The 12,759-nt window shown below is 35.2% G+C and overlaps 1 protein-coding gene across 1 annotated transcript; it reads right to left on the bottom strand.

The window, feature by feature from the left end:
- Positions 1-8,389: 8,389 nt before the first annotated feature.
- On the bottom strand, positions 8,390-11,855 carry LOC115709432 (AP-3 complex subunit delta). The gene has a single exon (XM_030637542.2). The coding sequence runs from the start codon at positions 11,473-11,475 to the stop codon at positions 8,581-8,583; it is 2,895 nt and encodes a 964-aa protein (XP_030493402.2). The 5' UTR covers positions 11,476-11,855; the 3' UTR covers positions 8,390-8,580.
- Positions 11,856-12,759: the final 904 nt, after the last annotated feature.

Below are 12,759 nucleotides of genomic sequence, written 5' to 3' on the forward strand. Positions count from 1 at the left end.
AACATTTTAGATGAGCTGACAACTCTATTCAATGGATGGTAGCTTTGACTCTCGCCTAAACGGGACACTGATATCAGTTTGTTGAAAACCTTGGAAATTATTTAGGATTGAATTTTTAAGTATTTTCTCATATCATTCCTACTTGCTATGTGCTTATAATTTCTGAATTGATATTGTGTGTTAAACCATTATTTAATTTCTATTTGCTGATTTCTATTATTTTGTAGTATCCTGTTTTGTCAAAATGAATCCCATGTTATCACTGTTGACTGAAAATAAGCTGAATGGATCTAACTTTAATAAATGGAATGAGAACATTAATATTGCTCTCATAGGAGAAAGTGCCTTGTTTGTTTTAACTGAGCCGTCACCTGAAGTGCCTCAGGATAATGCATCCAAAGCTGTGAAAGAAAAGTATGAGCGTTGGCAGAAGGCAAATGACAAAGCTCTATACTTTATGCTTTCTAGCATGGTTGACACCCTCAAAACTCGGTTTTCTAAAACTGAGAAGGCTGCTGAAGTTATGACGAAGTTAAATGAGCTATTCGGTAAGGCATCACTTCAGTCACGCTTTGACGCGACTAAGAAGTACATTAACGCACGGATGGAACCTCATCAAAACGTGCGTGATCATGTTCTCCTCATGTCCAGTTATTTCCAAGAAGCCCAGGATCATGGTGCTGAAATGGACAGTGCTACTCAAGTTAGTCTTATCTTGAATAGCCCGACTCAAAGCATTTCTACCATATACATCAAATTATGTCATGAATAAGAAGGAAATTGACTTTCATGAATTAGTCAATGACCTTCAAACTTATGAAAATTTGATTGGAGGACCCAAGAAGAAAGGGAGTAAACCTCACAATCCTGGTAATGGTAATGGGACGATAAAACCTGAAGCAAATGTTGCCGCTGCTTCAAAGCCCAAATCGAAGAAGAAGTGGAAGAACACCAAGAAGCGAACAAAAGCCATGAAAAAGGCTGCTCCTTCTGGTGTTGCTACACTTAAAGGAAAGTGTTTCTACTGCAATGAAAAAGGTCATTGGAAACCCCAGTGTCCTAAACTTCTTGCAAAGAAACAAGGTATTTCCATTAATAAACTTTAAGAGTTTTAGTGAATTATTATCCAATTGGATTTATGATTATGGACTAAACTTTGTTTATTTGTTTTCTTCTTCTGATAGGCCAAGCTACTTGAACTCAATTGAGTTGGGTCAAGCTGGGCCAAAGGGTGAAATCGTCCAGATGAAGATGAAGCTCTTCAATTTGAATTAATTGTTTTAGTTTAAAACAATTTGGATTTCAAATTTTAGTTAGGGATATTTATCCCTGTTTCTCTCATATTGTTGCAATATTTTTTTAAATATTAATAAAGTTTTTTTTTCGAATTTCCCTATTGCAATTTATGAGATTGAGCTTCATTTAATTTTATCTTCATCAATTATTACCACATTATATTTGTATGTTTGTATGTGTAAGTGTTTTTATTATTGATGCAAATTCTATAATATTTACAACTCTTCATAGAGTTATATTATATAAACACTAGAAATTATTTCTATGTTTATCAATAATTGTTAATTCTCATACAATTATTAAGAATTTGTTTAATAAAAAGATCTTATGATCTGATAGGGGTGGAGAAAAGTTAAGAAAACTATGCAGTTCAACGATCTTTTATATCTAATGAACTCTGGATAGTATTCAACTCCACATAAACTCTATCACACTAAGAGAATCATGATCTTTACAACCTTTAGGGGTGGATCATAATCTCGATATACTTAGGGGTGGAGGTTATCCATAGTACCCTATATGTATATTCTTAGGGGTGGAGTCTATTCCACAATTCCCTATGAAACACATATCTTGTTTAAACATAGAAGTAATATAATGAGTCAGCTATTGTCAATATAAATTCTTGATCTTGATTGTATGTTCCATTTCGATTTTACTGTTATAAGTAAAAGTTTGATACCTTTGAAAGTTCTTTGTTAAAGTTTCATACTACCTTAATTGAGTGGGAGAATTTTAAAGTTCTATACCCATCTTCATTAGGTTGATAATTGTGATAGGTACTTAAGAACACTACTGAAAAGCAAATCTAACCATTCACATGGATAGGTATAGCTTATCAGAATTATGAGAATAAGATAAAGAACTCTAGTTCAGTCCATTCAAATGACTTGAACCAAGAATTCTTAATCCTCATAAAATTTTATGGTATCTTAATTTTGATTACTTTATCTCTGGCATGTATTTTTCACTTCAAATACTAGTCTGCTAAGTTGATGACTTAGTCTTAACTTAAAGTTTTAAGACTAATACAAAAGTCACAACTAGGTAACTCTCTAAACAATCAGAGGTTAAAAGTATTATTTAACCAGACATCTGCTATTGAGTGGGAGCTATCTGAGATGTAATCAAATAGGGAACATTAGAAGATACTCAAGAAGGATTTATGTACGTGATTTTTAAACGTACTGTGCAGCTCGTTGCTAATCAACGAGGTTTATGGAAAAACGTGATTAATTAAAATTTTGCTTTTTGATTAAACTTGTAAAACATATTATAAAAGACTCGGGATCCCGATTATAAAAATATTTACAAAAAGTTTCACTGTTTAACTATTACATCAAAATAAAAGTCGTCTAACGACAGTTACAAAAATTCAGCCTTGCTGTCCCGAGGATCGTACGCTCCAGGCCTAACCGCCCCGACATGTACAATCTCATAAGCTCGCTCACGGTCCATCAGCTATAGCCTTGCCTTTACCTACACATGAACATAAACTGTGAGTCGACAGACTCAGTAAGAAAAGCATAATAATAACATACATAATACTAACTGCCGTGTCCAACACGATACTGAGTCCCGCTACTGCCATGTCCAACATGGTACTGAGCCACTACTGCCATGTCCAACATGGTACTGAGTTTTGAACGTTCATTGGGACGGTACTATTGACAAGTATCCTCCCCGATCGGCCGAACCTGGTCATACTCCGCCGCTGGTCATACTCCACTGTACCGACGGGATAGGTCAATAGACCGAACCACCAACCAAATGTCACTGATCGGTCGAACCGGTCATACTCCGGCCGGTCATACTCCACTGTACCGACGTGACAAGGTTGGATGGTTCGAAGCCTAAATACATAACTAATGTAATCTAGCAGGCTTCCTACATGCACGCTAAACATGTAATCTACATATGCATACCGTTATACTAATCTTACACGGATTCCGATTTCAGTGTGCTCGTCAACCCGACCGGAACCGAAGCCGAGCGGCGGACATCGGCTCCTAAACCATAAAAATCACAACGCTATAAGTGACACGCTAAATCACTTCCCGGACTAAAACTAAGAACTAAAAGTTTCCCTATCGATAAAAAGCATGGCAATACCCCTAAAAACCTAAAAACGAGGAAAACTAGGGTTCGGAAAAATTCCCCAACCTACAGACGGTTGCCCAACCGAATTCCGGTTCGGGAATTATCGAACCCTCATCCGAATTCCGGATGCACAACCGAATTCGGTTCCTCGCGAGCTCAACTAAAATTCTCATAACTCGACCAATTCAACCCCAATTGGTCCCAAACTTTCCCGGACACATTTCTAAACTATCCCTAGAACAAATACAAGGCATCAAAACCACCCAGAAAACACATATACAAAAATCACCATTAAAGACCAAGCTTTGAGTTCCAAAACTCAAACTTGGTTAAATCCACTAACATGCATCCAAACCTAGTTAATTCTACTTAACTAAGCATAAATAAGCTTCTGAAAACATACAAGAACAACAGCAACAACATAGTAACAGATTACACACTATTTCATCAAAATCACACATTTTGCATAGAAAATTTTCAAGCTTTGCACAACCTATCTAGCATGCTTTCCAACCTAACTAAACATAATTAATCCAGTATTTTGAACATAAAAAATAACAACAATCACAAGCAGCAGCAACAACATTCAAATTAACATGCATTTACTCATATTTTCATCAAAAACTCAAGAATTTAAGGAAGGAAGAAGATGAGCTAACCTAGCTTGCAAAGGATCTTAAGAATGGATGAAAGTTGCTTGGAAATCAAAGAGAAAATCAGTTCATGCACCCCAAATGCTTCAGCCGAAAATAGAGAGGAAAGGAGAGTGTTCTTTGAAATTTTCTTTCTTTTCAACACTTAGTCAAATTTTGTAAAAATTGGAGAATAAAACAAAGTCATTTATCTCATTTATTTCAGCCACAAAACAATTAAAATAAACATTTAATTTCCAAATAAAAGTCACTAAAAGACAAAAAGTCATTGGGGCAAAAAGACCATTTTGCCCCTCCACCATAAAATCACATAAATCATACTAAAGGGGTATTTTTGGGAAATTCTAAATTCCCGGCCATTCCCGACATTCCCAATGTCTAAAACCCGTCCCCAAAATACTAACATACTAAGTTGTGATTTCTACTGAGCCAAACGCCGAGTTCCAAAATACCGGACACCGGAAATGCAAAATATAAAAGCTACTGATGACATAATCATGCATTTCTGAATTCCGTAAATAACAGTAATAAATTATTTAAATAGCTATAAATAATTTCATAATTTAAACATAAACAACTGATAATTTCCAAATTAACTAAGCGGGCTTTACAGGCAGCCCATGGAAAGTTCTATTATATGTACCCTTTAATTATTATGAGAAAGTATGTTTTTTGTGGGTTTAGTTTGTGTTCAAATTTTTTAGATAAGTTTAGATTTTTCTCGAGAATGATATTTTTCCAATTGAATTTTTTTTTTATTTTATTAGACTTTGAGTAGTAGATAAATTACTTTAAACCTCACTTCATATTCCTAATCTTATTACAGTAGAACCTCTATCCAAAAATACACTTGGGACCAAGTAAATTATATTCTAATTGGGAGGTTATAACTAAATAGAGTTACACTAGAAAAAAAAATTAAAAAACCAAAAAATACCAATGTAACAATAATAACAATAAATAATCATTAATACTATATGTAAAGACCGCTTAGTTTAATTTAGAAATTAGCAGTTAATCATGTTTAATTATGAAAATTATTTATATCTATTTAAATAATTATTTATACTGTTATTATTGAATTCTGAGATGCATTTTATGTCATTTAGTAGTTTTCATAAGTTGCATTTCCGGTGCCCGGTAACATGGAACTCGGTGTTTGGCTCAGTAAAATCACAACTTAGTATGTTAGTAGTTTGGGACGGTTTATTAGACATTGGGAATGTCGGGAATGGCCGGGAATTTAGAATTTCCCAAAAATACCCCTTTAGTGTTATTTATATTATTTTAGTGTGGAGGGGCAAAATGGTCTTTTTTTCCCAATGATATTTTGTCCTTTAGTGGACTTTATTTAGTTGAATTATGTGTTTATTAATGCTAAGTGTTGGCTGAAATAGGTTGTTGCTTAAGTATTTTCTTTTATTTCACTTTTTCCAACTTAGAAAAAATAGAAAATTTCAAAACTCTCTCTCTCTTTTCTTCTCTCTATTCTACTTTGAGCGAAGAAAAGAGGATTTTCCTCTTGGATTTCAAGCCCTCCTTAGCAAGATTAAGTGTTCATAAGTTGTTGGTATGTTTTCTACATCTTTCTTTTATGTTTTCTTGAATTTTTGAAGAGAAATGGTAGGTTGCATGCTTAGTTTTAAGTTGTTCTTGCTGCTGGATTTTGATGATTATTTCTGAAGTTTAAGCATGATAATTTGAGGTTAATTAAGCTACTTGTGGTGCTTGATAGTTAGATTGATTATAGTTATGATTTTTCTATGCGAAAGTTTGGTTTTTCAAAGTTAAATTGAGATTTTGGTGGCTGTGATTATTGCATGAGTTTGTTTTGGTTTTCTGCAGCTTTAGTATGCATGTTTAGGTAGTTTTAATCTAGGTTTGATGCTTGTTATGTTGTTTAGTCAAGTTTTGAGTTTAGAACTCAATCTTTGACCTTTAATGGTGAAATGAGTTTCTGTGTGTGAAGCTCGGTTTTGTTGCTTTAGAAATGTTCTAGGGGTTATATAGAATGTGTCCAAGGTTTTGTGTGATTTGGATTTGATTTGGTTGAGTTATGAATTTTTGAATTTCTGCCTGCGAGGAACCGGAATTCCGGTTGTGCATCCGGAATTCCGGATGGGTTTTGAAAATTCTCAGAACTGGAATTCCGGTTGGGGAAATTTCAGGAACCCTAGATTTCCTCGTTTTTATGTTTTTTGGGGTATTGCCATGCTTTTTATCGATATGGAAACTTTTAGTTCCTAGTTTAAGTCCCCGGGAAGTGATTTAGCGTATCACTTATAGTGTTGTGATTTTTATGGTTTAGGAGCCTGTAATCCGCCGCGCAGATAGTTCCAGTCAGGTTGACCGGCACACCTGAATTCGAAATTGAGGTAAGATTAGTATAACAGTATGCATATGTAGATTACATGTTTAGCGTGCATGTTAGGAAACCTGTTAGATTACATTAGATATGTATGTTGGCTTCGAACCATCCGACTGTGTCACATCGGTATAGGCTGGAGTATGACCAACAGCTGGAGTATGACCAGTATGACCGAGTATAGGCTGACACTGTATCACATCGGCACAGGCTAAAGTATGACCAGCAGCTGGAGTATGACCAGTATGACCGAGTATAGGCTGATACTTAGGTTGGTGGTTCCGTACTATTTGATGTATCACATCGGTACAGGCTAGAGTATGACTAGCAGCTGGAGTATGACCAGTTCGACCGAGTATAGGCTGATACTGTAACACATCGGTACAGGCTGGAGTATGACCAATTCGACCGAGTATAGGCTGTTACTTGTCAATAGTACTGTCCCTATGAACGTTCAGGACTCAGTATCGTGTTGGACACAACAGTTAGGGTTATGGTCAGGGGTATGGGCGTCTAATCATGACCGGGATTTATGTATGAGTATTATTATGCTTTTCTTACTGAGTCTGTCGACTCACAGTGCTATGTTTATGTGTAGGTAAGGGCAAGGCTAGGGCTGATGGACCTTAAACGAGCCGGTGAAGATTGTACATGTCGGGGCAGTTAGGCCTGGAGCGTACGATCATCGGGACAGCGAGGCTATTTTTGTAATTAGTCGCTAGGCGACAAGTATTTTGTATAGACAGTAAATTTTTGTAAATGGTTTTGTAAACGGGAACCCGAGTATTTTGTATAAATGTTTTACAAGTTTAATTAAAAAGCAAAAATTTTAATTAATCACGTTTTCCATAAACCTCGTTGATTAGCAACGAGCTGCACAGTATGTTTAAAAATCACGTAATACGCCTATGCTAGTTAGGGTGTTACACTATATCATAAAAGAAATATTTTAGAGTAAATATAATTTCATACATGTATTATAATTTTACATAAATAAATTTACAAAATACATGTATATATTTTATTAGGCTAATTAGTAATTTTTCCCCCCGAAGTTTGACATGTACTAAATTGTGCCCCTGAACTTTTTTGGCCGTTAGAAATTCCCCCCAAACTATTGAGATTGTTAAATTTAAGGACTTTTGTCTAATTTCATTCAATTTTACTATTTCACTGATTATTTATGTACTAAACCATGCTCCCCAGACATTGATATTTACGAAATCATGCCCCTCAAACTTTGATATGTACTAAATCATACCCCTTGAACTTTCATCCATGTTAATTTTTTTTTACTAAAATTAGACAAAAGTTCTTAAATTTAACAATCTCAATAGTTCAGGGGGAATTTTTAACGGCCAAAAAAGTTCAGGGAGCACGATTTAGTACATGTCAAAGTTCGGGGGGAAAAATTACTAATTAGCCATTTTATTAAGATGTAATTATTCTTATATAGAAGTATACTCTGTTAATACAGGACTTAGAAAATGTATAATTAATTACAATTTAGAGGTTATTCTTATTTATAACTGGCCCAAATCGGGACTTGATTTTTTTATAACAAATTAGAAGTTATTCTTTAATAGAGTATTCTTAAATAGAGGTTCTACGGTAATTAAGTTAGAAAATGTATTCATTTATCAATATATTCCCCTTTTTACAAAAATGCCAGAAAAAATGGCAATGGCAGTTATATGATCATGAGAGAGACGGAGTAGGGATGATATTTTGTTTTAACTAAAAGTAATATTAAATAAGAAAACCAAACAAACGGAGGTAGCTTTTAGAGAGGACGGTTAAATGTATGGGTGGAATTTTAATTGACGTGGCTCCCCTAGATACAGTACAAGCTCTATAACGAGCATAATATCTTCAATACAGTATTGCACAGATAGCAATTCAATGCTAATAAGTTAATATAATAGCAAGGAACGGAATAATATATATTCATGTGAAACTTATAAATAAAATGAAATTTTTATGTAACACAGAAAATCGATTCAAGTATGGAAGGCAACCACAAACCAGATACAATCAAAATGTAAGAAATGTACAGTAAAATTAAGCTAGGCATATTGGCAGGTCATGTTGGTAAAAATAAACGGGGAGCAGCCAACTTTTTCAGTAGCAGAGCATAACAAATAACAAATTTGAAACTTTCAACTGTCATAATAGGAAATCTGGAATCACCTGTGTCTGTGGAGTCACACTTGAAGGTGCATCTGTTCTTTGTCGAGATTTATGCCTACTGTGGCGATGACTACTCTTTTTCTTCCCCTCGCCATTCCTTTGATCACCAACATCACCCGAACTTCGGTGTCTTCTCTCTTTCACATGTTGGTGTTTGCTTTTCCTTGAACTTGAAATTTTATGATCATGTTTACCTAGATCCAAACCTTCTTCCAATTCATGAGTATCAACATTTAATTTCTCCTTGCCTTTACTCTTATGGGAAGTCCTATCAGATGGTTTGTTCTGAGATGAACTGATATTAGTCTCACTGCCTAAAAGAACTTCACGCACAGCGTCAGAAAGTGAATCATTCTTAGACCCTGGTTTGGATGTTATAGGCAATATATCTCCTTCATCTAATTTCACCACCACAGGCCTTGCCTTTGGGTTGTTTGGCTTTTTCTTTGATGTAAGTGATTGCTCTGTAAGCATATATAGATCTTCAGCATCATCCTGCGATCTTAGGTCATTGGCTGGTGGATAATCATTTGATAAATCATTCTTCTGTGAAGGAAGATAGTACAGCCCATGCCGCTTGCGGTGTTCTGAAAGCAGAGAAGTAGATTCATTTCTTGGTTCTAACTCTTCTTTGTTCTGAAGAGTTTGTTTAGTAACACCACCTACCTCCACAAGAAGTGGACTTTCTAGAGAAAATGAATCTAAAGAAGATAGTTGAACATCAGGAAGGACCGTGTCCAAGTCCCCAAGATTTTCCTTGAGTACCAAATTAGCTGGAACGGAAACTCTTTCCTGAGCTGTCACAGAGACTGGACCAAGCTCATCAGAAAAGGCATCTTGCATTAGTTCAACAATTTTGTATGCTTCTTTTTCTCCCCTACGCACACTTTCCTCCTTTTGACTTTTTGGTAATTCTTCTTTGATCAACTCAATAAAGCACAGCAAATTGCGGGCTCTATCTAATATTTCTACATCATGACTACCTGTTAGTGGGATCAAAGCCACAACGATCTTATCTAACATTTTCATAACAGAATCATCTGTGAAAGCATTGCAATCCAATGAAGGCAGACTAGATGTCTGACCTTGAGGACCATTAATCTCCTTGCCATAATCTACAGAATGTTCCGTAGTCGATTGACTTAAAACCCTTGAGTTGAATCCTTCCTCTTCAAAATTGGAAGCATTATTTGTTTCCAACTCAGAACCTTCAAGACAATCCCCTTCATATCCCAATTCGGAATCAGGTAGAACCACATTAGAATGATACGGAGGGAAAACCATTATCTCTGTCTGCACAATGTATGAATGTAGACAAAAGACTAAAACCTTAAAGGAAGACTGTATATAAACTGCTTTTATAGATGGTGGCAAGAGGCATGTACGTGGCTGAAGAAGGGCCTCCATGAGTTCTAATGGATTTCTTGAAAACTCAACATATTCTCCAGAAACCCAAGCGGCTGCTGATAGTATTCTGTGAATGAAAGGATTACCAAGTAATGCTGGATCAATCAGAAGGTCACGAGACATCCGTACAAGTTCTGGCCTAACATCCTTGACCCGCATACAAATATCAATAAGCTGCTTCTCAATTTCATCTCCCTTCTGGCAATGTGGGATCCTTGACATTTCTCCCAAAAGCGACACATACCAATCAAAATCGATGATAATCTCGTAAACATTTCTACAACAAGTCAATAAAATTGAACCCAGAATCTCATTGCAGAACTCGGGATCAGATTTTAAAGCATGGTTGAGCAAAACCCTCGAAATTTCAACAACATTATTATCAGATACCATTGCCATTACAAGATTTAAGGATTCGAGTTTAATGTTAGGATCTAAATCATTCAGAAACTTAATCACGAGCTCCTTATTATCTAATACTGCCCATGAGTGATTCGGTGCAACAATCAAAAGAGCTTGCAATGCAAGATACTTAAGATTCGGATCATCTTCAACCAACAATTCTCGAATTTTCTCAACCGCAAGCTTCACTGCCAAGTCATATTCGGCAAAGCTAGTCACCACAGTTCTAATGCACTCAAACATCAATGATTTTGCTCCAGTTCTCCTCATATGATCACATACAGGTTCAACAACTCTGTTTGCCAGCCTAGGCTCAAGAGGTGCCAACTTAGCAAATATCTTCAACACCTTAATCAACACCCAATTGTTCTTAGAGTCAACCAAAATCTTATAAAACTCAGGTGCCAGTGGAAGATACGATCTGGGATCTTTCGAAGCAAGCTCACAAAATACTCCAACGACCGCAGACACAATTTGCGGATCAGAACTCTCCAAATTCTCAACTAAGCGCTTAAAACAAACCCTAGCAGCATCTGGGTATTTCTCAAAAACCCTCAAAACCACACCAATCGCCTTCTTTCTCACGAAAACTTTGCTACTCGAAAGAAGCGTGAAAATCTCAGGGGTCAAATCTCTAGCAAGATCAACAGTAGCAATTCTAGCTAAGCAATCGAGGGCAAGGCTTACCTCGAGCTCGTTGGTGCTTGAAAGGTCCTTACGAAGCTGGTTAGTGATGAGGACAAGAACAGGAGTTGAGTCCCGAAAGGAGTGGGAGGCTGCGTGGTAAGCGATCCTCTTGTGAACGAATCGGGTGGAGGACATGAGCTCGACCACATGGAAGGCGGCAAACGACATGTCGTAGAAGTATAGGGAGCTGAGGTACGACAACTTTTGGAGAGCGTTGGCCTTGGTGTGGGGGTCGGTGGACTTGATCTCGCGGCGAATCTCGTCCATGGCTTTGGAGATGAAGGCGGACTCGCCTATGAGTTGGAGGCGGAGGCCCTTGATGAGATCCTCTAGAGTTCTCTGGAAGAGGGTATCCATGATGGAAGACCCCGCCATAGGTTTCAATTCAGTGAGATCGATCGAAGACGATGATGAGTAGAACGACAATGGAAATGATGGCACATTTGCGGGTTATTGTCGTTTAAAAGCACCTCAATTCCATGATTGAAGATTTGGAAGGTACAAATTTAGGGAGGAACTCGAAAATCTGGGAATGGACTTCGGTTATGGCGTTTTCCGTCATTTGGTTTACTATACTGTCGTTTACCGCTTGTTGTTTTGTGTGCATATTGTGAGCTTTGCCCGTGTGTGAGAAATACATTGCGGGCTTGGGCCTTAGGCTTGGACTTCACTTGGGTCTCAATTTGTTTCCGGTAGGGAGAGAAATGACTGTAGAAAATTATAGCAGATGATGCTTAAATTATAGTCTAAATATGCAAAATGACTCTAGTACATTTCTTTTTAAAAAAAAAAAAATTCCCTTTATAATAAATTAACTAATAAAAATATATTTATTATATATTTTTTAAAAAAATATACATAATAATAAAATTAAGTTATATAATTTTTTTTATGACAAAAATGAATAAATATATTAGATCATTAAATATATACAGCAGTATTTGATATATCGTATTACTATAAATTAATATACTGTAGTAATAAAATTATATACCACAAAAAAATTATAATAATACTAAATTAATACTCAAAAAATATATATATCTTACTAACAAAATTATATATACCACTATTAAAATATGAATATATACCAAAAATTTTATATATAATAAAATAAAAACTAAATATCATCTTAAATAAATGATATATTATAGACAACAAAAATCATATACTATACAAGAAAACGTATATGCCGACAATAAAAAATAAAACAAAATAATATAATATTATTAAAAAATTGTATATATCATATTAACAAAATTATATATCACATTTATGTATAATAATAATAAAAAAAAACTAAACATGCGTTATCTAAAATAGAATGATATACTATACAATAAAACTTATATACCATATAACAGAAAATATATACCTTACAATAGAAATATATATAATAATAACAACAAATAAAAATAAAAATAAACAGGATGCCAATAAAATTATATATCATGTCAACAAAAGTATAATAGAAAATAGAACTTAAATATTATTTTTAAAAATTATAAACTGTATAACAAAAAGGGGAATTACCCCATATACTATTTTTTTAACATTTTTTTTTCAAATTTACGGTTTGGGTTTCTAAAGTGGTTGCAGCGCTAGTTGCAATAGGGGTTTCTATACGATTTTTTGTTACAATTTAGGTTGCAGCGCTAG

The sequence above is a fragment of the Cannabis sativa genome, chromosome 3, assembly GCF_029168945.1.
Source record: "Cannabis sativa cultivar Pink pepper isolate KNU-18-1 chromosome 3, ASM2916894v1, whole genome shotgun sequence".
Taxonomy (NCBI): Eukaryota; Viridiplantae; Streptophyta; class Magnoliopsida; order Rosales; family Cannabaceae; genus Cannabis; species Cannabis sativa.

Coding starts and splice junctions, on each gene's coding strand:
- LOC115709432 (XM_030637542.2), bottom strand. CDS start 11,475: ATGGCGGGGTCTTCCATCATGGATACCCTCTTCCAGAGAACTCTAGAG.